The sequence below is a fragment of the Camelus ferus genome, chromosome 18 (genome assembly GCF_009834535.1).
Source record: "Camelus ferus isolate YT-003-E chromosome 18, BCGSAC_Cfer_1.0, whole genome shotgun sequence".
Classification (NCBI taxonomy): Eukaryota; Metazoa; Chordata; class Mammalia; order Artiodactyla; family Camelidae; genus Camelus; species Camelus ferus.
Genome location: NC_045713.1, coordinates 32,142,223 through 32,169,535, shown reverse-complemented (window position 1 = coordinate 32,169,535; position 27,313 = coordinate 32,142,223). Strand labels below are relative to the sequence as shown.

At 34.2% G+C, this 27,313-nt stretch overlaps 1 protein-coding gene across 2 annotated transcripts in view; it reads left to right on the top strand.

Annotated features, from left to right (window-relative positions):
* LOC102508612 (ATP-binding cassette sub-family A member 3) overlaps positions 1-27,313 on the top strand; it is a 122,752-nt gene that overhangs the window by 54,017 nt on the left and 41,422 nt on the right. For both annotated transcript variants that reach the window (XM_032460897.1, XM_032460898.1), the window contains 7 exons: positions 4,356-4,510; positions 9,092-9,247; positions 9,592-9,802; positions 12,093-12,243; positions 15,464-15,562; positions 24,852-25,017; positions 26,457-26,751. In XM_032460897.1, the coding sequence (XP_032316788.1) occupies positions 4,356-4,510; positions 9,092-9,247; positions 9,592-9,802; positions 12,093-12,243; positions 15,464-15,562; positions 24,852-25,017; positions 26,457-26,751 (1,233 nt within the window). The remainder of the gene's footprint in view (positions 1-4,355; positions 4,511-9,091; positions 9,248-9,591; positions 9,803-12,092; positions 12,244-15,463; positions 15,563-24,851; positions 25,018-26,456; positions 26,752-27,313) is intronic.

Genomic DNA, 27,313 nt, shown 5'->3' with positions numbered 1-27,313 from the left:
AAACTTGAAACATACAACAAACCATAAGTAAGAAGGGAGATGTAGGATGCTATTCAATCAATAGAATGACATCTAACCTGATTTGGGGATGAATAGGGAAGTGACATCAAATGTGAGTCAAACAGGAAGTATAAAGAGCTATGAAGGGAAGGGAAGAAGAATATTACAGGTATTAGCAAAGAATAGGAAACTTAAAGGCATGGCACATCTATATGACTAGACCAAAGAAGGAACTTAAATAATGGTAAAAGATGAAGCCAGATGAGTAATCAAAAAGTCAAATTATAAAAGGTTGGGGAAGCCATGCTGTCAAGTTTAGAATTTATTCTGAGACCAATGACAAGCCACGGAAGAGTATTTTATCAAGGTTTATACTTTAGAAATACTGCATTTACTAGAAAGGAAGAATGGATAAGGAATACTAAGACCACTGGAACAATGAATCCCATGTTGTTGGTGAGGTTAGTGTAAGTCCTAGAGGCTGGAGCTGGGCTAAGCCTAGTGGTTGAGATAAAATAGCCTATCCTTGATACAAAAGTGATACCAAAACTAAGACAGAAGGGGCAGACACTACTCATATTCTCTGCTGTTCTATATATTTGAACTGACTCCCTCTAAATCTCAATTAAAACTCTTCTTAAAAGAATGACTGCCTAGCTAACATCAGAAGGTTATGATTTGAATTATTGTTACCTTCATGATAATATATGCAATATACATATGCTGTACATAAGTTATCCTGGGACCCACTCCATGCTTTATTTTTTTCTTTTTGTGGTGAGAACATTTATTTATTTATTGAAGTATAATTGACTTAAAATACTACTTTAGTTTCAGGTGTACAACATAGTGATTAAATATTTTTATACATTATGAAATGGTCACCATGATAAGTCTACTAACCATCTGTCATCATACAAAGTTATTGCAATATTACTGACCATATTCCTTATGCTGTACATTTCATACCCATGACTTATTTATTTTATAACTGGAAGTTTGCACCTCTTAATCTCCTTCACCTGTTTCACCCATTCTCCCAAACCCCCTCCCCTCTGGAAATCACCAGTTTATTCTCTGTATCTATGACTGTTTCTGTTTTGTTATGTTTGTTTGTTTTGTTTTTTAGATTCCACGTATAAGGGAAGTCAGATGGTATCTGTCTTTCTCTTTATGACTTATTTCCCTTAGGGTGATACCCTCTAGGTCCATCCATGTTGTTACAAATGGCAAGATTTCATCCTTTATGGCTGAGTAATATTCCATTATAGATAGATAGATAGACAAACAGACAGACAGACAGACAGATCGATCAATCTAGACAGACAGACAGATAGATCGATCAATCGATCTCGTATCTTCTTTATCCACTCATCTATCAGTGAATACTAGGTTGCTTCCATTACATCTTAGCTATTGTAAATAATGCTGCAGTGAACACGGAGGTGCATATATCTTTTTCAAATTAGTGGTTGTATTCTCTTTTTTAATTTTTTGAGGAACCTTCTATTTTTTTTGTTTGTTTATACAGTTTAATTCACACATTCATTAACATTAAATATTACTTCATGAATTCTACAAGAGAATAACAATTTCAAAAACCACTAACATATTTGAAAAATTTCAAGCAAATCAACAAATGAAAATATATAGAAACTTGTTCTTATAGCTGCATTATCATTCATAAAAATACTAATTAAGATGAGTAACTCAAGTTAAAATTAAACATATCTCATATTTTACTAAACTGTACATCCCAGATGAAAATGAGATGTGAATTGAATATCAAAGAACAACTTTTTAGAAGTTTGAAAGTTCAAAAAATGTAACTGGAAACTTAGGGTTTTCTTTTTCTTATATCCCTGCACATTTTTGACTAAAAATGAACAACATTTTCACCTGCCATTTTCAAAACACAAACACCAGATGATCATCATTCCCTCCCCGAAATAATACATCCTAATAATATATATTAAATCAGCCTTTACACATAACCACAGACTCATGCTAACACAGCAGGAATATACTTATGAAACATTAAAAGATTGACATATTGGATACAAATTTTCAGAAAGGGGAAAAATTATATTTCTTAAACTTTCAAAAGAAAGGCCAAAATATATATTATTTTAGAATTTATAATCTATAATTTTCACCAATATTGTAGTCATTCTCCAAGTTGGCTAACCTGTTTTTATTTGCCACGATACTTCCCTTTGAAAAAGAAATAAGACAAACTACTTCATTTAAAAGTAAATATGTAATAACATAAGGAAGTATTTAGTGTTATGTTGGAATATAAAATTTGAATGTTTGAAAAGTCACATATTTTAAAAGCATAGTGAAAGTATTTCTTGTAAGCTAAAGGCTTAAGGTTTGTTGAAAAAATAATAGTGTTCTATTTCACTTGGGTGATCCCATTTTGGACTTTTCAGTCACAAAATATGAGGAAGAATTAAAAATCATAATAATTTATCTCTGAATTTAAGCATATATTGTCAGTTGGGAAGGAAAACTATTACTATATTGTTACTGACATTAATTTAGCAAAAGATCTGTCTGAACAGATTTAAGTCATAGGTCTATTTACTTTTTCCCATATACTCAGAAATCATAACAAAATTTTTAGTCAGCGTTTTCATTGGTTCCCCAAAATTTGAACATTTGATGAAAATGTTTAGAATTTCTCAAAACTGTCATGACTCGTCTTACACTTACCAGTGCTATAGTGATGCTGCATCTGATAACAGCTAAAAGCTTTAAGAAATAGTAACAATAATTCTTTTTTATCTCAATTACTAGCAATTTATGGCTTTTTTAGGGCCTCACTTCTTCTTTTGGCCCAGATTCATTTTTCTTTTTTTTTTTTTTTTTAACATTTTTTATTGATTTATAATCATTTTACAATGTTGTGTCAAATTCCAGTGTTCAGCACAATTTTTCAGTTATTCATGGACATATACACACTCATTGTCACATTTTTTTCTCTGTGAGTTATCATAACATTTTGTGTATATTTCCCTGTGCTATACAGTGTAGTCTATTCTACAATTTTGAAATCCCAGTCTATCCCTTCCCACCCTCCACCCCCCTGGTAACCACAAGTCTGTATTCTCTGTCTGTGAGTCTATTTCTGTCCTTTATTTACACTTTGTTTTTGTTTGTTTGTTTGTTTTTGTTTTTGTTTTTTAGATTCCACATATGAGCGATCTCATATGGTATTTTTAATTTTTTGAGAACCTTCACACTGTTTTCCATAGTGGTTATACCAATCATATTCCCACCAACAGTTCATGAGGGTTCCCTTTATTCCACATCCTTGCCAACACTTGTTATTTCTTCTCTTTATTTCTTTTTATAATACGCCATTCTGACTAGTGTGAGGTGCCATGCTTTACATGTTATTTAAGAATACATATTACGCACTTTCCCATCTACATATGCTCATGCCCTTTCTCTCATTGGAAATGTCTGAATCAACTTTCTATCTATTGAAGTCCTATCTATACAGCAAATGCAGCGCAAAAGCAACCATCCAGGGCAAAATGGCAGAGGAGGTAGTGCCAAGTTTCAGTACCGTCACAGACTAAATAGATGAAGGAGGTCAAAAGGTACAAGCTTCCAGTTATAAAATAAACAAGTCATGGGATTGTGATTACAGCATGGTGACTACAGTTAAATTTGAAAGTTGCTAAGAGAGTAAATCTTAAAAGTTCTCATCATAAGAAAAAAATGTAACTATGTATGGTACTGGATATTAACTAGACTTTTTATCTTGATCATTTCATAATATATACAAATCTAAAATCATTATGTTGTATACCTGAAACTAATATAATGTTAGATGGCAAAGACATCTCAATTAAAAATTATATTTTAGATACAATAAATGATTGATAGGGTTTAAATTGCTTTATAGTTTCTTTCTTACATATTGCCAAATGAGGAATCCTGGACTTGTTATTAGTATTTAAATTTCTTGAGAAAAGTTAAATATTCCAGATCTCTATGATTTTCATAGCATCTGCATAGTACCTAATGTGGTTCACAAATATAGTAACTGGCTGATTGCAATGCAAATACACTGAAATATAGCAAATTATTTAAAATTTTATTACCAATATAATCCATACCCATTGTAGAAAATAAATATACACAAGCAAAAAAAGAAAGGAAAAAGAAAATTTAGGTAGATAGGTATAACTTGATATTTTCCTGTAAGTATTCTTCTGCAGGAGACAGTGCTAATTCCTTTGAGTAATTCACAAATAGATTGAATTTGAGATGCTAACTTGCACCATCTTATGTTCTCTCACCAAAGCTCAGCTTTTGTCACGTCTTTGGCTTATTTGTAGGTTGTTACCCTCCTACGAGAGGACAGGCCTATATTGATGGATATGACATCACAAAGAACATAATTAAGATTCGAGAAAGCTTGGGCTTTTGCCCACAGCATGACTTGTTGTTTAATGATTTGACACTATCAGAACACCTTTTTTTCTACTCTGTGGTGAGTCAGATTGTTTTTAATTGTACAGAAAATTTAACTTATTTCTTTTTATATACAGATCTATGAACTTTAACCTATTTAACCAACAGCACAATCAGGATACAGAACAGTTTCATCACCCTCAAACACTCCCTCATGCTATTCCTTTGTAGTCATCCCTCTCCCCAGGTAACACCACTGGTCTGTCCTTTATCACAGCTATTTTGTCTTAAGAATATCACGTAAATGGAATCATATAGTAGGTAATCTTCAGAGATTATCTATTTACACAGAGCATAGTGCCTTTGAGATCCATCTGTGCTGTTCCATGATCACCAGTGGATTTCTTTTAATTGCTAAATAGTATTTCATGTTTGGATGTAACAGTATACCAACTGAAGGACACCTGGGTTGTTTCCAAGCTTGATGAGTATAAATAAATCTGTTCTGAGTTTCATATACAAATATAAGTTTTCATTTCTTTCAGAGTAGGATTACTGGATGATATAAATTATAAGAGTTCAACTTTATTCGAAACTGCCAAACTCTTCCAGAGTGGCTGTACATTTTGCACTCCTATGAGCAATGTATGAGAATTCTAAGTGCTCCACATACTTGCCAGAATTTGGTCTTAATACCTTTTAAAAATTAACCACTCTAATAGATGTGTAGTTCTATCTAATCATGGTTTTAATTTGCATTTCATGCAAGCTAATAATGTTGATCATCTTTCATGTGGTTATTTGCCATTTTTATAGCCTTTTTGGTGACTTATTTGTTCAGACCCTTTGTCCTTTTTTAAAAATATGGGCTGTTTGTTTCCTTATTATTTAATTTTTAAGAACTCTTTATATATTCTAGATATGTCCTTTGTTGGATATGTGCTTTGCAAATATTTTTCCCAAACTGTAGCTTGTCTTTTCTTTTCTTGAAAATGTCTTTTGCAGGGCAAAACTTTTTAAATATTGAAATCCAATTCTTAATGGTCTAGCCGTTTACTATCTTTTCTAGAACTCTGTGCCTAACTCCAGGACATGAACATTTTATTTTGTATTTTCTTCCAAATTTTTGTAGTTCTACATGTTACACTGTGATCCATTTCAAGTTAGTCTTTGTATAAAGATCTACAGTTTAGTTCATTTTTTGCATATGTGTATAACTAATTGTTCTAACACCATTTTTTGAAAGTACTATTCTCTCATCTTTTTGTTTTTTGCACACTTGTCAGAGATTAAATGGTCATATTTCTATGGCTTATTTGTGAACACTATTTTCTCTCTTTTCTGTTCCATTAATCTGTGTGTGTATCACTTTACAAATACCACACTGTCCTAAGTAGTATCACTTTATAGTAGGTCTCAATATAGATAGTGCTGTTCATCCAACTATGTTTCTTTTCCTAAAGCATTTTAGCTATTACAGCCGCTTGGCCCTTCCTGAAATTATTTTGTGTTATCTTTTATATATCTGTGAAAGTTCTGCTGTAGTTTTGATTGGTATTATGTTAAATCTATATATCGTGTTGTTGAAAATTAACATTGCTACTACGTTGAGATTTCAAATACTTGACCACAGTATCTCTCTCCATTGAACTAGGTCTTCAATTTCTTTTATCACCATTTCTAGTTTTGAGTACACAGATCCAATACCTATTTTCCTAGATATGTGTGTATGTGCATGTTTCATTTTATTATATGGAGCTTTACTTTTTTTCACTTCCAGTTGTTGATATATTGTACACAGAAAAATGACTGATATTTGTGTGTTGACCTATTATCCTCTGACCTTGCTAAGCTCACTTATTAGGTTTAGGAGTGTTTTTTGTAGTTTTCTTGGTTTTATACATAGACAATCATGTCATCGGAGAATAGGGAGAATTTCTTTTTTGTGTGCCAGTCTGTATGCCTTTTCTTTCTTTTTCTTACCTTTTTCAATGGTTAGGAACAGTATGCTGTTGAATATGATTATTGAGAATGGGCATTCTTGATTTGTTTTGATCTCAGGAGGAAAGCACTGTCTTTCAGCATTAAGGGTTTTTTGTGTTTTTTTTTTTTTGTATATACCCTTTATCACCTTTAAGGAAGTTGCTTCTATTAGTTTGCTGGGAGTTTTTATTATGAGTGAATATAGTATATGATCAACGGCTCTTCCTGTGTCTATTAATGACTGTGTGGTTTTTCTTCTTCTTTAGACTGTTAATGTGGTAGATTACATTGATTGATTTTCGAATATTGGAACAGCCTTACAGATGGAGAATAATCCTCACTTGGTCATGGTATTTTTTAATTCATCACTCAGTTTGATTTGATAATATTTTGTTCAGAACTAAGTTTGTGAAGGCTATATTAGCCTGTATCCTTTTTGCTTTGCCTTTGTCTGGTTTCGGTATCAGGATAGTACTGGCTTCATAAAATGAGCTGGGAAGTGTTCCTTTCTTTCATATTTTCTGGAAGAAATTGAAATTTATTTTATTTTATTTTATTGATTATTAACTTTATTTCTTCTTAAATGTTAGGTAAAGTAAAACCATCTGCATCTGGAGATTTATTTTTTGATGTTTTATCACTATATTTTCATTTTTATTCAGTTCAAAATATTTTCTATATTTCTTGAGACTTCTGTGACTCACAGATCATTTACAAGTTATTTTCTTTAATGTCAAGTGATGAAAAGTTGTCCTGTTTTCTTTCTGTTATTTTAATTTAATTCTATATTGGTCAGAGATCATACTTGGTGTTACTCTAAATGTTTTTAAATTGCTACGCTTTTATGACTCACAATATGGTCTATCTTGATGACTGTTCTATACACACTTGAGAATGTTTTCTGCTCTTTGATTGGAATTTTCTGTAATTTTCTGTAAACATCAGCTGATTCAGTAACTTAAGGTTGTTGTTTGGTTTTTCTGTTATATTTGTTGATTTCCGTCTAGTGGGTCTGTATTTGAGTGAGGAGTATAGAAATTTCCTACTATAGTCATATATTTTTCTATTCATTTCAGTTGTCATTTTTGTTTTCTCTATTTTAAGTTCTATTGTTAGGTTATGCACATTTAGGATTGTTTACGATCCTGTTACACTAGGATCAAAATGTAATGTCCTTCTTTTATCTCTGGTACTTTTCTTTGCTCTGAAATCAACTCTGTCTGATATTAATATAACCATTCCAGCTTTCTTTTGATTCGTGTTTCCATAGTGTATCTTCTTCATTCGCTCAGTTTAAACCTACCTATATAATTAAATTTTAAGTGAGTTTCTTGTAGACATTGTATATAGCTGAGTCATTTTTTAAATATAATCTGACAGTCTCTTTCAATTGTTGTGTTGAGGCCATTTATTTTTAAGTATTGATATGCTGGATTTCAGTATACCATTTTATTATTTGTTTCCTGTTTGTTCCCACTGCATTTTCCCTCTATTTCCCCTTTCCAGTCTTAATTTGGGTTTTAAACATTTTTAGTACTCCATTTTAATTTATCTATTGTGATTTTTTTTCTATATCTCTTGTATGCATTTTTGGTGGTTGTTCTAGGAACTACAAAATATAGACTAGGCTTTTCACAGTTATTTAGAATCAATATTCTCCAACTGTGTTGAATGTAGAAACTTGACTGCATTAGGTATTTTATCCTCCTCCCTTTAAGCTGTAGTTGTCATATATTACACCAACATATATTGAAAACATTATCAGACAATGTTATATTTTTTGCTTGAAATCCTCTAGCATGTTCAAAGAACCATAAGAGAAAAATACTTTTTATATTTACCATTTCTGCTCCCTAGCCAGAAGACACTCAACCTTCATGATTGTGCCACATCCTAGTGGCAGGAAGACAGAGAGAGAGCAGTAAAAACCAATTGGGTTATGTCTTTTCTGAGCCATGGTTCCACTGAACTGAGAAGATTTCCTCCCCCTCAGAGTTTTGGCTTTTGCAGGATTCCCACTCTTTTCCAGTCTTGCCACCATTCCTGTCCCAAGACTTCCCATGGGGTGGAGCACAAGAGAACAGAGGGGGAAAAATGGGACTGCCCCTCCCACATTTCCTCAGAGCTTTAGGAGTTTTCCCTTTTCCACTCTTCTAGAGGATTTATCCTTAATCTCATTCTGTCTGCACTGCAGTGCTCACTTCCAGGCTTTGGATTGCTTTCAGCTCAGGCTGGAGGATACATAAGGGAAAGATGGTAAACTCAACACTGGTTCAGTGGCACTTCAGATTATGATGTTCTTGGCCTGATCCAGCGGCTGATGTTTACTTTTTATAGTTCTCCAGGTTTAATAATCGAGTTCAGTGGGAGATAAAGGGTTGTGTGTGTTTACTTCATCATATCTGGAAGCTAGAGATAGGTTTCTTGTCTGCCTCTATTCATGATCTTCAGGTATCTTTATAAATTCTGAAAATTCTTTTTTTAGGAACTCTCCTTTAGACATAAAGGGAGGCAATGGGAAGAAGACACTACGTAGCTGATGTCAGAAAAGAGCTGGTATAAAATTCTTTCAGGATACAGTTAAAAGAAACTTCATTTATCTATACAGATGTGTAAGAAAACTTATGACCTGAGGATAAACTGGATGCACCATGTAAATTCTGGCTCCTCTTTCTAGGTAAAAAATATACGTCAGGAGGTGTCTCTTCTGGAAATGGACCATATGCTGTCTACTTTTAACCTGCTAGAAAAGCGTGATACATTTTCAAAGTCACTAACTGGAGGAATGAAGCGCAAACTCTCCATCATTATAGCACTTTTAGGGGGCTCCAAGGTATTAAGAAAGAGAGAATGAGAGAGAGGGTGGGTGGGCAGAGAGAGGGGCACTAAAAATGGATTTCTGCCAGCTGGTCTGGAAAACTCAGCTGACAAAAACCTGAGAGTTCATATGAATCTTAAAGGAACATTGCCAGTAATAATCAGAATGAAATGGCATTATTGGCTCAACTGTTTAATTTAAATTACAGTTTAGGATTTTTTTTCCTAGAGTTTTTACCACTATTTTTAGTCCAGACTCTTTGTATTTGTTTAAATGTGTTCCCCTCAAGTAGTAAATTATCCCACAAGTAGCATATCATCAATTATCAGTGGTTATGGAATTGTTCTTCTGGTTTTTAGGTAGTGATACTTGACGAACCATCATCTGGCATGGACCCAGTCTCAAGGAGGGCCACCTGGGATCTCCTTCAGCAATTTAAACGTGATCGTACCATCTTACTGACCACCCACTACATGGATGAAGCTGATGTCCTGGGTGACCGAATTGCCATCATGGTCGATGGGACCCTGCAGTGCTGTGGCTCTTCAATCTTCCTGAAACAAATATATGGTCTCTCCTCCCTTTGATCATTCTTAGGATATTGGTGCCTTAATAGTCTTCTAACAAGATTTTTAAGTATATTTTGTCTATATATCGAAAACTTCAACGACTCCCTCTGTCCTATTAATTAGGTCACAACTATTCTAGTTGGTTTTTAAGGCCCTTTACAATATGCATATTTTTATAAATATATGCTCACTTTTTCTCCAATACATAGCTTTAGATTCAGGAAATGGTTTTATCAACCTACAAAGGCCATGCCGAATTCTCTTGTTTTGCACCTACTAACAGTTTTCTTTGTCCCTGGAATGTACTTGTACTGTCTAATAGATTTATTTTAGGTGAATAATTGACTGATTGATGAGGAGAGAAAGTAGAGAAAACAATTATTTCTAATCCTCATATCTCATTTGCCAAACTAATATCAAATCCCCAGTGTGATGAGATAATTCTAAAATGTGGCAATTTACAGTGAGGATGTAGTGCAAAATGAATCATATAAGTGAAATAAAAGAGTCTTTGACTTGATAAAGCTTTTTTAGAGGATGAAACTAATACATGAAACAGTGAGCTACTGAGGGCTAAAATTACAGTTATAGGAATCCAAAATCAGAGAGTGTGAATGTAGAGATAACTAAGGATGAATTGCTTCTTCATTCATTTATCCAGTATTTGAATTCATTCAACTCATCTTAATTATTTCCTCCATACTGCTTACTATGGCATCCACTTTATATGGCATATTGAATATTCAAAACAACCACCCCATTTTATAGAATGCAAAACTGTGGCCCAGATATATCAAAAAATTTATCTAAGTCATATTTATTTACCCAGTTAGTTCAAAGTTTATGGTAACCTTATAGGTTTGAGTTTCACAACTGACTTGTAAGGGGCTCTATATCCAAAATTAGATTTATGCCATATGAATTGGGTACCTGAGTTAAGGGTCACATGATTTAAACAACTATGCTTTTGATAAACAAATCATTTATAATAATTTCTAATAGCATCCACCAATTTTACTAATTATTGGTAAGATAATACATAATATGTAACTGGATATTCTAAAGATATAATATTTTGGGATATTCAAGTCCCTTCTTTTAGGTGCTAAACTTTCAATATGCTTAAACTGAACTTCTTATATTTTACTCAAAAGCCTGGGATTTGTGTTCACTTCTTTGAGAGCATACAAAATTCCACATTGGTATCAATATTCAGGTCTCACTAACTACCTTGCCTCTCTGCCAAAGAAGGCATTTTCTATTGCTTGGCATCCTAAAAGGACAGACAGTTGAGAAGCTTATTGTCATGATTCCTGCTAAGCGAAAAATAATTTACATATAATTTTGTAAGTAAACCAAAAGTAGTTTGGGTTCCGATGGCTGGTAAATAATGGATAAGTCATTTCATTCTCTGGATGTCAGTTGCCTCATTTGTAAAATGGAGTAATAGTGTCTTCCCTACCATAAGCCAGGTAAGTAAACCAGATTATCAGCTAAGAGATCTGTGCTTAAAATCTATTATTCTTTTGAAAAAACTTAGTCAGTAATACAAATGCAAATACTGTGACCATTTGAAATGCATATATTTTAAAACAGTGATGTTTTCCTCCAAATCCAGAGAATGATTTCTCTATGTAGGCAAAGCACTAATAAAGTATATAAGTTACCTGATTTCCTTAAGGTCTTTAATCAGAAATCATGTTGTCAGGCTTTCCATACTGTCTAAAATTTAACAACATTCCTTCAACATTTCATATCTCCCTTCTTTGCTTTACTTTTTCTAACACACTCTTTATTCTAACTTACTCCACTTTATTAGTATCTGTCTCCTTTGTCTAGAAAGTAGCTCTTAAGGAGGCAGGAATTTTACCTGCTTTGTTCACTGCTCTGTCCCCAGGGCCTAGATGTATACTTAATACACAATGGACAGCCAATGATAATAAATGAATATTTATCAAGATTTGAGTTTCAAATATAAGTAACCAGATAACAGGGCCCTTTTTTCATACATATACTGTATCTGGTTATATACATTAAGTTATTATCATTCATGAAGAAAATTATTCGAAATTATAGAGGAAGTTGCTATTTATTCAATGTCTTGGTTCTTGGAGCAACATTTGGAAGTTTTAGGTGTGAGACTCCTCAGTTATAACAAAATGTCTACGACATACCATGTCTTCTTCCCTGTGGACCTGGTTACCTGAATCATGGCGAGCCAAATTTGGTCCTACAGGGAAATGAAAAAGTACAAAACTACTTCATCTGGTCTTCTAAATGGTTTCTCTCAGGTGCTGGATATCACATAGTCATGGAGAGGGAACCACATTGTGATGTTGATGAGGTCTCTGCAATGATTCAGTCTCATATTCCGGGTGCCATTTTGGAAAGCTGTTTTGGAACTGAATTGTCATTTATCCTACCCAAAGAGCATGCACACAGGTATAGATTCAGAGATTTCTACGTGAATGTTTTGGGTGCCAGAAACCATTTTGAATTTTCCAAGTTTAGTAAGCTTAGTAAGTAGTATTTTGCTAACAAGCCAGGTCTCCAGTTACAGGTATCATTTGTCAACTAGAGTTGAGGAGTTCACAGCTGAAAATTCCTCTCACTGTACAGAAGATTGCTTCATAAGTTCAAGCTCATTCAAGGCTTATTTTATATTTTTCATTCTGGTTTCTTTTTGAGGTGGAAGGAGTGAGGAGGAAGAATTGCAAACTAATGCCTATAGCTAGCTTCCAAGTATTAATAAGGGATATAACTAACAGTAAGATGTTTGTGGTATAAAAATTTTATGTATGTTGTAGTAAGGTTCAGGGGAATATTAAGATGATGAAAGAAGAAAGTAGCTTAAATGGCAACTCTTGGAGCAAGGGTGACAAAGACATAGAGAAAACAGGGAGTTTGATCTCAGTAGTTAGCCAAATTAATAATACAGAAGAGACACAGGGATGATAATTCTACCTGGGATTCTCATTTTAAGCTAAGAGAAATGGAAGGTAAGGATAATTACTCATCATTAACCTTCGGGGAGTGCGCCATTTTTATCTTCTTGTCTGAAGTTAGTACTACCTAGATGTCCCGTAGGTGCACGGTGGCTGGCGTACACAAGAAGAGAAGAACAATTTGTAGGATATTGCTCTACATGTCTATGTCATATAGACCTTCTGGTAGAACGAAGGACATAACACACAGGAGTCAGGCCGCCAAGACTCCAATAAATGAAGAGATATGAAAGTAATCATATTTTGTATCCTAGAAGAGGAATAAAAGGAAGAGGAATTACTTGATGGAGCTACACTTATTCAGAGAGTAAATCTGAACCTTCTTGAAAAGCAGGAGCATGGATCAGTATTGAGACAGTTGGGGTGAACCTCAGCCCCAGTCATGAGGAAGAGTAAGGGAAATGAAAGAAACTACAATGGGACATTGATTCAGCAGAGGTTTTGTTGGGTACTTCTAACATTGCATTGTATTTTTAACATCTGGAAGTGCAGAGTGTCTCTGAAAGAAACATGTTAGAGAAGCTGCTTAAACTTAGCACAACACCTGCCCTTCCCATATAATATGTATGCAAATGATATTATCAGAAGAAACCATGAATAATTAATATATCATTAATATTAAGTCCAAAACAGGAAATGTAAGAATTTAGAAATGGGTAATATTTTCATTGTGTCTTCCTACTAAATACTTCAGACATGGAAGACAGCTCATGGAAGAATCTCTGAGAAATGAATAACTAGTCACACAGATTAATATCAACACATTAGATGTGGATTTCTGGGCCAGGGACAGTGGATCATACATGGCACAGAAGTAAATTATGAAGTTGGGGAAGAATGTGTTCGCTCAGAATGAAGTTTTCTTTAATAGGATAATTTTAAACCAAGTATTGAAAGAGAGAGAAAAAAACAACCGGAATAAAACGTCCATAGTCCATGTAGCTCACAGAATAGGTCTCTATAGTAGGGAAAAATAAGATGACAACTACTTGTATGAAGAGTTGTCACAGGGAGTGGGTTCAGACTGAACTGGAGGGTAAGAGTAGAACCAATTATCAAAGCTGGCTAAAGTTAGATGGAAGTGAAATTCAGCTAAAATATGAAAGAAATTAGAAGATGAAGTTTTCAGTCCACCGTGTCTGAGGGTAATCATACATATCCTTGATAGATCCTTACTGAGAATGAGAGTGTTTAAGAAGTGAATGGGTTTCTGGAGAAGGTCTTTTGAACCTAAAACTGTTCATTCTTCCTTGGTAGTAATTACAGCACAATTAGCAACACTTCCGTACAACTCACCTAGCTATTTGATGACATCCTCTCTCTCAGTTCTCAGCTTCTGCTTCACTAACTCCATTTTCTGTTGTCTAGTGATTTATACCCGTTACAATTTGAGCACTCTTTTCCATTTGATGTAGGAACCACATGTGAATAAATTAAGTTTTATCAACTAGCTGTAGTTCTTAACACTTATGGAAAATAAATTGATAATTTTTTAGAAGAACAAAAGATTTGTATCAAAGATCAGGTTATAGTAAGGAGAAATTTGGTAAGGTGAATATCTCTTCCTTATTTCCATTTGTTTCACAGTAAGCATTACAGAATAATGACCTCCTAAACATTTTCCCCGTGGCTAACCAGAAATTATTACAGAACAAAACAATACTGAAAACTCATCTAGCAAAAAAATCTAAAAATGTAATTTTTAAATGGGCAAAGGACTTGAATATACATTTCTCCAAAAAAGATGTACTGAATTGCCAATAAGCACATAACTTACTCATTAGGGAAATGCAAATCAAAAACACAAAAGATGACAAATATTAGTAAGGATATGGAGAAACTTGAGAATGTGCATGGCTGTTGGGAATGTAAAATGGTACATCTGCTGTGGGAAACAGTATGACAGTTCGTGAAAAAGTTAAACATAGTAGTACCATGTGATCCAGCAATTCCACTTCTAGGTATATACCAAAAATAATTGAAAGCAGGAACTCCAACAATTATTTGTACACCTATGTTTATAGCAACATTATTCACAAAATCTGAAAGGTGGAAACAATCCAAATGCCCACTGGCAAATGGATGGATAAGCAACATGTTGTGTATCCAAACAATTGAGTATTACTCAGCCTTGAAAAGGAATGAATTTCTGATACATGCTACAATATGGATGAAGGCAGAAAAAAATATGCTAACTGAAATAAGCCAGACACAAAAGGACAAATAATGTATGATTCCAACTCACATAAGGCACATAGAATAGGCAAATCAATAGAGACAGAAAATAAAATGAAATTGAGGAAATGGAGGAAGAGAGAATTATTGAACAGGTAAAGAGTTTTAGTTTGGATTGTCAAATAGTTCTGGAAATGGATGGTGATGATTGTACAGCTTGTGAATGTGCTTAATGCTGCTTGACTTTAAACAAATGAATTTATCACTTAAAACTATGAAATAATAAATGTAATGTTTCATGGATTTCACTACATTAAAAAAATTTAATAATTCAGCTGGGAATAAAAGTAATTATTAAATAGGAAAAAGTAAGTGGTCATATATTTTTTCTTAATTCCATTTAATAGAAAGTAAAATAAATTGAAAAAAATGTATTTAGACTAGTGCTAGTAATTTATTTCCTCTTCCTTCCCTCCTTCTAGGTTTGAAGCTCTGTTTAACGATCTGGAAAAGAAACAAAAAGAGCTGGGTATTGCCAGCTTTGGTGCTTCAATCACTACCATGGAAGAAGTCTTCCTAAAGTGAGTAATAAATAATGACCTAAAAAAAAAAAAACTTCCACCCATGAAGTCCCACATCAGTTAGAGAGCAAACTCCACCCAGTGTGCATTGGAATAAAGTATTCACAGTTACAGATGTTTTCAAATATGTTAATATTTATGCTAATGTATTTCTGTACATTCAGCTAAGAATATGTAAAGATTTTGAGCTTGGGCCTTGCTGCGTGTGTCTTTTGGTGGCAGAAGATTAAAGAGTTAGTCAAGAAAAAAAGAATATCTATGTCATCATAGGAAAGTTTTAGTTGAACTTGGCATCCATACTAGAAATGACTTAAAAGTTTTGACCTAAGCATGTTTCTGTTGGGGAGGAAGAAATTTTCCTCTACCCTTCTAAATTCTTCTGGCGTGTTTAAGAATTAAATTGATATGAGACAGATTAGCAGGAGAAAATCAAAGAAAAGTTTAATAACATGTATACATGAGAGAGACCCAGGAGAACTGAGTAACTCACCAAAATGACTGAAAACCTCACCTTAAATACCATCTTCAGCTAAAGATAAGAGAGGTGTCTTGGGGTAGTGGTATGGGACTTTAGAGGGGAGGAAGGCAATTCACATGGAGAAAAGCAAATGTTCAGTAAGAAATGTTTGTTGGACCTTACAGAGACTATCGGACACAAAGTGTGCTCTGATCTCTAGTCCCTGCCTGAGTTTTCCCACTACACCTACCCTATATTTGTTGCAGGTACCTCTCATGATAGCTCTATTCCTGGAACAGGCCCTTTATCTAAATAATCTTTTAGGCAGCTAAATTGGAGGTAAGAGGAAAGACTTCCTGAGTCTTTGGGGCCTTGATTGTTTTCAGCTGGAAATAATCCACATGCCAAAGAGACATTTTGGGGTGGCAAATTTTGCTCCCCAACATTTCCATAATTTATTTAATTTGTACATGGTCTGTTTCTTGCACTGTGAAGAAGTTCAAAAGGAAAATGCCCAGGGAGTTCAGTCTGTTACTTAGCAAAGTCAGATGGCTACCTTTCAAAGGTTGTACAAAATGTCCTCTTTCCTGATAGTGCAATAACAGAGCTGGGTCTGTTAGCAGATGGAGGGACCCCTAAATTAGGAAGCCCGCCAAAGTGTGAGTTCTTGCCACTGACTGTGAAAGAATTTGCACAGCCAAGGCAGAGGGTGTGAACAGCTGCTTTATTGCTCAGAAGGGGAAAAGGAAGGAAAGTGCTCGAGCAGGGGGAAGGGAAGAAAAGGACTGGAGTGGAAAAGAGGTGCTCAAGAGGAGAACCTTCAGCCAAGAAGGGCAGTAGGGACAGCTCCCCTGTGGGTCGGGCCACGTGGACTTTTTGGGAGGCTTCTGCCATCATGTCCTCCTTCCAGCTGTGATGGAGCCAGTCGGTCCTTGTTTGAGTTTTTCGGTCCTTGTATGAGCTTTTCTGGTTGTTGTCATGGCAGTCGTCAACTGTTATGGTGCTGGTGGGTGTGTCGCTTAGCATACTAATATATTACAGTGAGCATATAATGAAGTTTAAGGTCCATTGGAAGTCAAATCCTCCACCATCTTGGACTGGGTTCTAACCAATTCTTATTTCTTCTCAGCAGCTGCCTTCAGATACTTAGATAAGAGTAACTGGTTTTTATTTGAGGGAGGAGCATGGGTATAATCCTGGGGGCATCAGCCTTGGTAACAAAAAGGAAAGTTGCTTTTAATCAGAATGCCTGCAATCTAGTGGACCCAGCATCCCCCAAAAACCATCTGCAAAGATTTTGTTCAGCCACGAAAGTTTTAAAGGGGAATGAAGGAATAATCTCAGTTACTCACTGAGCTAGGTGATCAGAGTCATTGCCATCCCCCAGTGCCTGCAGGCTTGTCCTAATAACTGCTAGAGCCTGCTCTTCTATGGCTCAGGGAGGCCTGGGAGCCTCCAGCTTTTCTATAAACAAGAGGCAGAGGGGGTGGGGTTGGGAGTCCACAGGGTCCTGCTCCCTTTCAGACTTCATTCTCTCAGACTCAGGAATTTAATATAGTCAGTATCCCAGTGTTGCCTTAGAGTAATTAAGTTCAGAGAAGACTGATACACATAAATTAAGGGCTACTTCATTAATTTATAATAAGGAATAAACTATAATAAGAATGACTTATAATAATTACAGCCTCTTTGCCATTCAACCAGATGTCCTCTTGTCTGTCTCTAGGCAAGCTGCATAGGGAGCAAAATGATAAGGAGTTATTTTATGAGCCCAACTAGAACAAGCTTCATAAGGGCAGAGACCATGTCTGTTTTGTCCACTGACTACACTTGGGGCCTCAAACCATGTCTGCCACCTAGTCAATATTCAGAAATGTTCTTGGATGAATAAATGAATTAATGTTATTTAAACCATTATCTCCACAACAGATGCTCTACCTGCCACTGGGAATTACAGCTTAAACTCTTAGACCATAACACTTAGGTTGTCTCTCCCCGGGGTTATTGTCAATGTTTGCCACAGTCTCCTTTCCTATCTTTTTTTTTTTAGTAGTAAAATATACGTAAATTAAACATCTTGAATATTTTTAAGTATATAGTTCAGTGGTATTAAATACTTCTACGTTGTTGTGCAACAAACCATCGCCAATATTCATCCCCATTCTTTTCATCTTGTAAAACTGAAACTCTATATCCATTAAACAATAACTCCTCATTCCTCCCTACCCCTACCCTGGCAGCCACCATTACACTCTCTTTCTTTATGACTTATACTACTGTAAGTGCCTCATATAGTGAGATCATACAGTATTTGTCTGTCACTGGTTTGGTTCACTTTGCTTAATGTCGTCAAGGGTCCTCCATGTAGCTTATTGCAGAATCTGCTTCCTTTTAAAAATTAAATAATATTCCATTGTATTATATACCACATTTTGCTCATCCATTCATTGGTCAGTGGTTACTTGGGTGGCTTCTACATTTTAGGTATTATGAATAATGTTGCTATGAATGTTGTGTACAAATGACTCTTTGAGACCTTGCTTCCAATTCTTTTTGAAATATATCTAGAAATGGAATTATTGGATCATATGGTAATTCTGTTTTTAATATTTAACGGATGCCATACTGTTTTCTGCAGTGGCGCTAACATTTAACATTCCCACCAGCAGTGCTCAAGGATTCCAGTGGCTTCACATTCTCACTCACACTTGTTATTTTCTGTTTATTTGACAGTAGCCATGTAATGGGTGAAAAGTGTAGTTTTGACTTACATTTTACTAATGATTAGTGATACTGAGCATCTTTTCATGAGCATTGGCCATTCATACATCGTCTTTGGAGAAATGTCTCTTCAAATCCTTTGCCCATTTTTGAATCAGATTGTTTTTTGTTGTTGAGTTTTAGGATTTATCTATATATTCTTGACATTAATTCCTTAACAGACGTATGACTGGCAAATATTTTCTCTTTTTCTGTGGGTTGTGTTTTCACTCTGTTCATATTCTCTTTTGATGCACAAAAGTTTTTAGTTTTCATGAAGTACAATTTGCCTATTTTGTCTTTTGTTACCTGTGCCTTTGGTATCATATCCAAGAAATCATTGCCAAATCCAAACTCGTTAAGCTTTTGTTTTATGTTTATATCACTTGACCATACATGTGGTGGTTTATTTCTGAGCTATTTACTCTATTCCCGTGGTCTATTTGTATTGCTTTATGCTAATACCACACCATTTTGATTACTGTAGCTTTGTAGTAAGTTTTGAAATCAGGAAGTATGAGTCTCCCAGTTTTGTTCTTCTTTTTCAAGAGCGTTTTGGCTCTTCAGCGTTCCTTCAGATGCCATAGAAGCTTAGGATGGGTTTTTCTATTTCTGCAAAAACTGTCAATGGGAATTTGACACGTATTGCATTGAATCTGAGGATTGCTTTGGGTAGTATTGACATTTTAACAATATTAAGTCATCCAACCCATGAACATGGGAGGTATTTCCATGTATCTATGTCTTCTTTAATTTCTTACAGCAACATTTTGTAGTTTCCATTGTACAAGTCTTTCACCTCCTTGGTTAATTCTTAAGTATTTTATTCTTTTTGATGCTGTTGTAAATAGAACTATTTTTATCATTTCCTTTTCATATTGTTCATTATTTATGTATAGAAATGCAACTGATTTTTGTTCACTTTGTATCCTGCTACTTTTCTGAATTCATTTTTTAGCTCTAAAACTTTTTTTTTGTAGGGTCTTTAGGACTTTTCTTTGTTGGAAGATTTGTTTATTACTGATTCAATCTCCTTATTGGTTATAGGTCTATTTAAATTTTTTCTTTGTGATTTAGTCTTGGTAGGTTTTATGTTCCTAAGAATGTGTCCATTTCATCTAAGGTATCCAACTTTTGACATACAGTTGCTCATGGTATTCACATTTAGTCCTTTTATTTCTGTGAAATTGGTGGTGGTGTTCCAACTTTTCCTTCTGATGATAGTAATATGAATCTCTCTTCTTTTTTCTTAGTCTGTCTAGCTGAAGATTTGTCAATTTTGTTGATCTTTTTAAAGAACCAACTTTCAGTTTCATTGATTTTTCTATATTTTTCTACTCTTGATATTGTTTATACCTATTCTAATCTTTATTATTTTGTTCCTTCTGCTAGCTTTTAGTTTGTGCTGCCTTTTCTTGTTTCTTAAGTTGTAAAGTTGGATTGAAGATTTAAGATCTTTCTTCTTTTTTAATATAAATATTTGTAGCTGTAAATTTCCCCCTTAGTATTGCTTTCTCTGTGTTTTTATTTTCATTTATCTCTAAGTATTTTCTAACTTCCCTGTTGACTTTCTCTTTGATCTATTAATTGTATAAAAGTGTATTGTTTAATTTCCACAATTTTGTGACTTTTCCAGTTTTACTTTTGCTACTGATTTTTAACTTCATCTTTTTGTGGTCAGAGAAGATACACTGCATTCTATCTATTCTTTTAAATCTATTGAGACTTACTTTGTGGCCTAACATATGGTCTGTCCTGGAAAAGGTCATAGTGCACTTGAGAAGAATGTGTAAGCTTTTGTTGTTGGGTAGAATGTTCTATCTGTTAGTTCTCATTTGTTTATTGAGTTGTTAACATTCTTTATTTCCTTACTTATCTTCTGTCTGGTTCTATTCATCACTGTGAGTAGGGTATTGAAGTCTCCAACTATTACTGTAGAACCAACTATTTCTCCTTTATATTCTGTCAATTTTTGCTTCATATGTTTTAATGGTTTGTAATTAGATGTTTAAATGTTTATAATTGATACATCTTTTGCTATACTGAAAATTTATTAATATATAATATCCTTCTTTTGCCTCTTGGAATCTTTTTCAATTTGAAATCTATTTTGCCTGATATTAGTATAGCCAACCTTGCTCTCTTTTGGTCGTTATTTGCATGGAATATCTTTTTGTATCCTTTCATTTTCAACCTTTTTGTGTCCTTAGTTCTCTAATGAGTCTCTTGTAGACAGCATTTAGTTGAAGATAATGTGTTATTGTCCATCACTTCCTAAATTTATAACACTCTAGTTTGAATTTATACCAGTTTAACTCAAATAACATACAAAAACTGTTCCTTTATAGCTCTGGCCCACCTCTTTATGTTGTTGATATCACAAAATTACATCTTTACATACTATGTGTCCAAAATCATAAACTAATCATTCCTTTAAGTTCATTAGTGTCCTAAATTATGTAGAGAACAAAATTTGGAGTTACAAACCAAAGTTACAGTAATATTGGCTTTTACACTGTTTTTTTTCCTTTAAGTGAATTAGTCTCTTAAATCATGTTGAAAACAAAAAGTAAATGTACAAGCCATTGTTACAATAATTCTAACTTTTATAACTGTCCATAATTTACCTTTCTTGAAATCTTCATTTCTCCATAAGACTTTGATTTACTCTCTACTGTCTTTTTATTCACCTTTCAAGACTCCCTTGAGCATTTCTTGCAAGGCAATTCTAGGGGTCATGAATTCCCTCAGTTTTTATCTTGGAATGTAGTAATTTTTCCCTCACTTTAAATGACAGTTTTGCTAGACAAAGGATTCTGGGTTGACATCTTTTTCTTTTAGCATTTTGAATGTCTTCTGGCCCTCAAAGTTTCTGATGAGAAATCTCAGAATCTTATTGAGGTTCCCTTGCACGTGATAATTCACTCTTCTCTTGCTTTTAAGACTTTGATGAAAGAGATTGAAAAAGACACAAACTAATGGAATGATATCCTGTGTTCATGGATTTGAAGAATTAAAATTGTTAAAATGCCCACGTTACCTAAAGCCATCTATAAATTCAATGCAATCCCTATCAAATCCAAGTGGCATTTTTCACAAAAATGGAAAAAACAATTCTAAACTCTTTGTGGAGCCACAAAAGTTCTGAATAGCCAAAGCACTCATGAAAAAGAAGAACAAAACCAGAGGCATCACATTTCCTGATTTCAAACCGTATTACAAAGGTACAGTAATCAAAACAGTAAAGTAATGACATAAAAACAGACACATAGACCAATGGAACAAAGTAGAGAGCTCAGAAATAAACCCACACATTTATAGTAAACTGGTATTTAATAAGAGTGCCAAGAACACACAACAAAGGATAGTGTCTTCAATAAATGGTGTTAGGAAAAGTTGATATTTTCATGCAAAGGAAAAAATTACAGCCTTATCTTAAACTATACAGAAAAAAATTAATTCAAAGTAGATAAAAGACTTAAATACAAGACCTGAAACTGTAAAATTCCTGGAAGAAAACAATGGGGAAAACTCATTGACATTGGTTTTGGCAATGATTCTTGGATATGATACCAAAAGCACAGGCAACAAAAGCAAAACTAGACAAATAGGACTGCATCAAACTAAAAAGCTCCTTAACAGCAATGAGAAGCAATCAACTAAATGAAATTAATATAGCTATTATGAGGAATAAGACAGTCTACCAGGGTAGTCTACCAAAACAACAGAAATAAAAGCAAAAATAATCCAAATGGGCCTTAATTAAACTTACAAGCTTTTGCAAAGCAAAGGAAACCATAAGCAAAATAAAAAGACAACCTACAGAATGGGAGAAAATATTTGCAAATGATGCAACTGACAAAGGTTTAATTTACAGAATATATAAATAGCTCATACAACTTAATAACAAAAAACCAAACAACCCAATCCAAAAAAGGACAGAAGACCTAAACAAGCAATTCTCCAGTGAAGACATACAAATGGCCAATAGGCACATAAAAAAAATCCTCCATATCACTAATTATCAGAGAAATGCAAGTCAAAACTACAATGAGGTGTCACCTTCTCACCAGTCAGAATGGAAGGCCATCATTTAAAAATCCACAAATGATAAATGCTGGAGAGAGTGTGGAGAAAAGGGAGCCCTCTTACACTGTTGGTGGGAAGGTAAATTGGTGCAGCCACTATGGAAAACAGTATGGAGATTCCTTAAAAAAGTGAAAATAGACTTACCCTATGATCCAGCAGCCCCACTGCTGGGCATATTTCCAGAGGAAACTCTAATTCAAAGAAATATATACACCCCAACGTTCACAGCAGCACTATTTACAATAGCCAACACATGGGAACAACCTAAATGTCCATCCACAGATGACTGGATAAAGAAGCTGTGGTATATTTATACAATGGAATACTATTCGGCCATAACAAAGAATAAAATAATGTCATTTGCAGCAACATGGATGGACCTGGAGATTGTCATTCTAAGTGAAGTAAGCCAGAAAGAGAAAGAAAAATACCACATGATATCACTTATATGTGGCATCTAAAAAAAAGAAAAAAGAAGACACAAATGAATTTAATTATAAAACAGAAACAGACTCACAGACATAGAAAACAGATTTATGGTTACTAGGGGCAAAGGGATTGGAAGGGATAAATTGGAAGTTCGAGATTTGCAAATATTAATTAACAATATATAAAATAGATAAGCAACAAGTTCCTTCTGTATAGCATAGGGAACTATATTCAGTATCTTGTAGTAATCTATAAAGAAAAAATATAAAAATGAATATATGTATGTATATCTATAACTGCAGCATTATGCTGTACACCAGAAATTGACACACTGTAAACTGACTATACTTCGATTTTTTAAAAATCTGAAAAAAACATGTTTTATACCTTAAACATTTAAATGTTTTATTTATCAGTCATACTTAAATAAATAAAACTGGAAAATAAAAAGAAGATAAATGGCAAGATGTCAGATATAAACCCAAATGTACCAGTAACTATACTGCATGAAAATGGACTAAAAAACTTATTTTGCCACTTGTAAGAGAGTATGTGTGCATTTGTGCCTGTTTATACTTATGTGTAGAAAAATATCTCCTCAAAGTTATCTCTAGGTATTAGGAATACTTTTCTTTTTAATTATTTATATTCTAATATCTTCCTAATGGAAATATATTATCAATAAATAAAATATGAAGAAGAAAAACTTAAGAAAGATATTACATGATTATATTTTAAGCACAATAGTCCTCTAACCTTTTAGTATCAAACAAAAGACATGCTTCAGGGATATTGTAAGCAGGTTTTTAATAGTATTTAATACATGGTTTTTAAAGGGTAGATGTTATTGATCTGCTTGTAAATGTCATAGTTCAGAATTTATTACATTGAATTCCATAAAAATGCTAACAGGGAGGCATTAAAAAGATTTTGATAGTTCTGTGGCTTAGAAAAGTTACACTTTTTGCATCACATATTTTCTGTCAAATGTTTTACCACTTTGACTAGTGCAGTTCATCTTTCCTACCGCCTAATGTACTGTGATATATTTTTCTTCTATTATTCTACTTAGGATTTTCTCCCTAGATTATAATTACATATATATACGTATGTATCCACACCAAAAGACCCAACCTCAGGCACAGGCACTAGTGGGAAATGTGAGGACTTAAAAATCTTACTATCCAACGTCCCTATCATTTCATGACATAAAGAACATTTACTCCCCAAAGGAAAGTTATTATCTTTGATTAAAGGTAAGTCTTTTCATTTGAATGAGTTCAGTTTAGTAGAATATACAATATATTATAACCGTTTTTCTCATGTTACTTCAGAATGGTAGGAACTTTGCCACAGATTGGCAGTTCCTCTGACTGGGTTATTGAGAGCCATGTTATCATGCTGCCTCCATACAATACACCTGACAATCAGTGGGAAAGATCAAAGAGCCTTCCAAATTGGGAAGCTTGTTTGACATTTCCAAAATAAAATTAACTGAGGCTATAGACAAAATAAAATGTTTTGTGCTTTTTTTGTGTATGTGTGTGTATGTAGGGTCAATAAGCTGGCAGATTCACAAATGGATATTCGGCCTACCACTCTTCTGAAGAGCAAAAAAAGAAGACAAGACATGAAGGAGAATATAAGTGTGCCCAGAAGTTACGAGAGACCAGTTTTTTCCAGATTGAATGAAATTGCTAACATTAAATTTAATAGTGGGGTGAGCATGCTCCCTAAGAATGTAAACCTAGTATGTCTGGCTTGGGTATAAGATGTACACATTCTTAACTATCTGAACTTAAAAGATGTTTGGAGTTTGTCCATAGAAGAGCCAGGCAGATATGGAACAGTCTGTACTACAACCTCATTAATTCCCTGACGCAGGGGAAATAGGTTCTACATAAAGATCACAGCTATGCTACCCTCATCTTTGTTATTTCTCAGAATCACTTTGAAAAGTTCTCCTTTATTTTCTAATAAATTTTCCCTTTGTTCATTTCTAAGACAAGATCCTAGAGTTACAATTGTTAGAAGACTGGGAGCATTTTATCATTATGAACCATAGTTAGTATACTAAAATCTAGCAAAAGATAATAGTTATATACAAGTTTTATGGGGATATTTCCCTTAAAATGGAGAAATGGAAATATTAAAGTTTAATACTAAATTATTAACATTGTCAACTGAAAAAAATGCACAATCTAAAAGTTGAGAGGTATGTTTTATTTGGCGGACTTTCTGAGAACTCCAGCTTGGTAGGTAGCCACTCAGATTGCTCCAAAGAGATAAGGGATGAGCCAGGATATACAGCAATTTTTGCAGCAAAGACCAGGTAGTTGGAACATCAAAAAATTACTGTTACAAAAAAGTAGACATCTCAGGGAGGAGGGTATAGCTCAAGTGGTAGAGCACATGCTTAGCATGCACGAGGTCCTCAGTTCCATCCCCAGTACCTCCTCTAAAAATAAAGAAACAAATAAAGCTAATTACCCCTCCTCCCTCCAAAAAATAAGAAAAGAAAACTAGGTATCTCAAGTTAATGAACTTAGCTCTTTTTATGTATGGGACGGTACAAAAGTCTGGGCTCATTGAAATCATTTGTTTGATATGCACTTTAGCTACCTAGGGCTAGTGTCCTGTTCTTTCCCATCCTATAAGTAAGTTCTTTCAGGGTGCACCACTGTGGGTGACTGCAGAGGCGGGGCCGCCTGCTTGTCTCCACCCTGAGTTCCCTCCAGTCACTGGCGGCCGAGGAGGTGGTAGTGGCTGATGACTTGGTGGCTGCAGCATTCCTTTGTTTACTGATATGGCAGGCAATATTTTTCTTTCACAATATTAACTCAATAATTAAATTTATTTCTTTTGAAATAAATGTAATTTTATTTTTCTAATCAGAAATACTGCAAGTATATTAATGAATAAAATTACCTCAATAATACTTTAAATGTAGTTAGGTAAGAAAACAAATCTTAATCTTTTCTCTTGATGTCTTACACAAGTTAAATTTTTTACACTGTCTTGTTTTCTTGGGTTAAATTCAAGGACATATATGTATAAGATGTGTATATCTTCTGCTATAAAAAGTTGAAGCATTGGTTTTCAATATGAATATCCTCCTTCACCAACAACTCTAATGCTATGTTCCTCTCCTCATTTTAGTTTCCACTTTACCGCCAGCAATTTCATTCCATGTTTGTAAAGAGAGCACTATTTAGTTGGCGCAACTGGAAGTTGTCATTGTTACAGACAGCAGTAATTTTGTTAGTCACTACTTACCTCCTCACAACTTTAAACTTAAATTATGAGCCACCTGCCAGAGAAATGGACTTGAGTCAATATGGTCGAACAATTGTGCCTTACTCAGTTTCTGGGAATTCTGATGTGGCTCTGAAAATCATAAAGAACCTTAAGATTTTTCTCAAGCTTAAGAATCAAGAACTTCGGGAAGTACAAGGTAAGATCCATAGGAAAAAAGAGACTGCTGCTAATATGAAGATCTATGTGTATCACTTGCAAAGAAGGAACTTAACTATGCTATTTAGCTACCCGTTTCTTTCTTTTCCTACTAATTTCCAGTATCTTAGAGGCAGTTAAATCAGAGGCAAAAAATGTACACTTCAAGACACCTGGCCACAAAAGTTAATAATTAATGGAAGCATTTTGGCTGTAGGTGTCCTTCAGCTAATTGCATCACCTTTCAGAGGACAGGTAGAGAGCCAAAATACTATATTGTTGTGAAATTTAGCATAGATTTTTATTCTGACCAGAATACAAAAATGGTTTTCTAAGCTCTCACAGGGTAGAAGGTTGTTTCCAAGATCTGAAGGTTGCCCTTCAGTCTACTGCATTGGCCATTCTGAAAACAGGTGGCTGAAGACCTAATAGATTGACTCCTCACAACTACTTTTTTGAAGGTAGTATAAGTAGCTGTACTCATTTGTTCAATGTTTACCTTTGGTAAAAACCGTACTAAAAACTTTCTCTGCATTACCTTTCTTCATGCTAAAAACAACCCT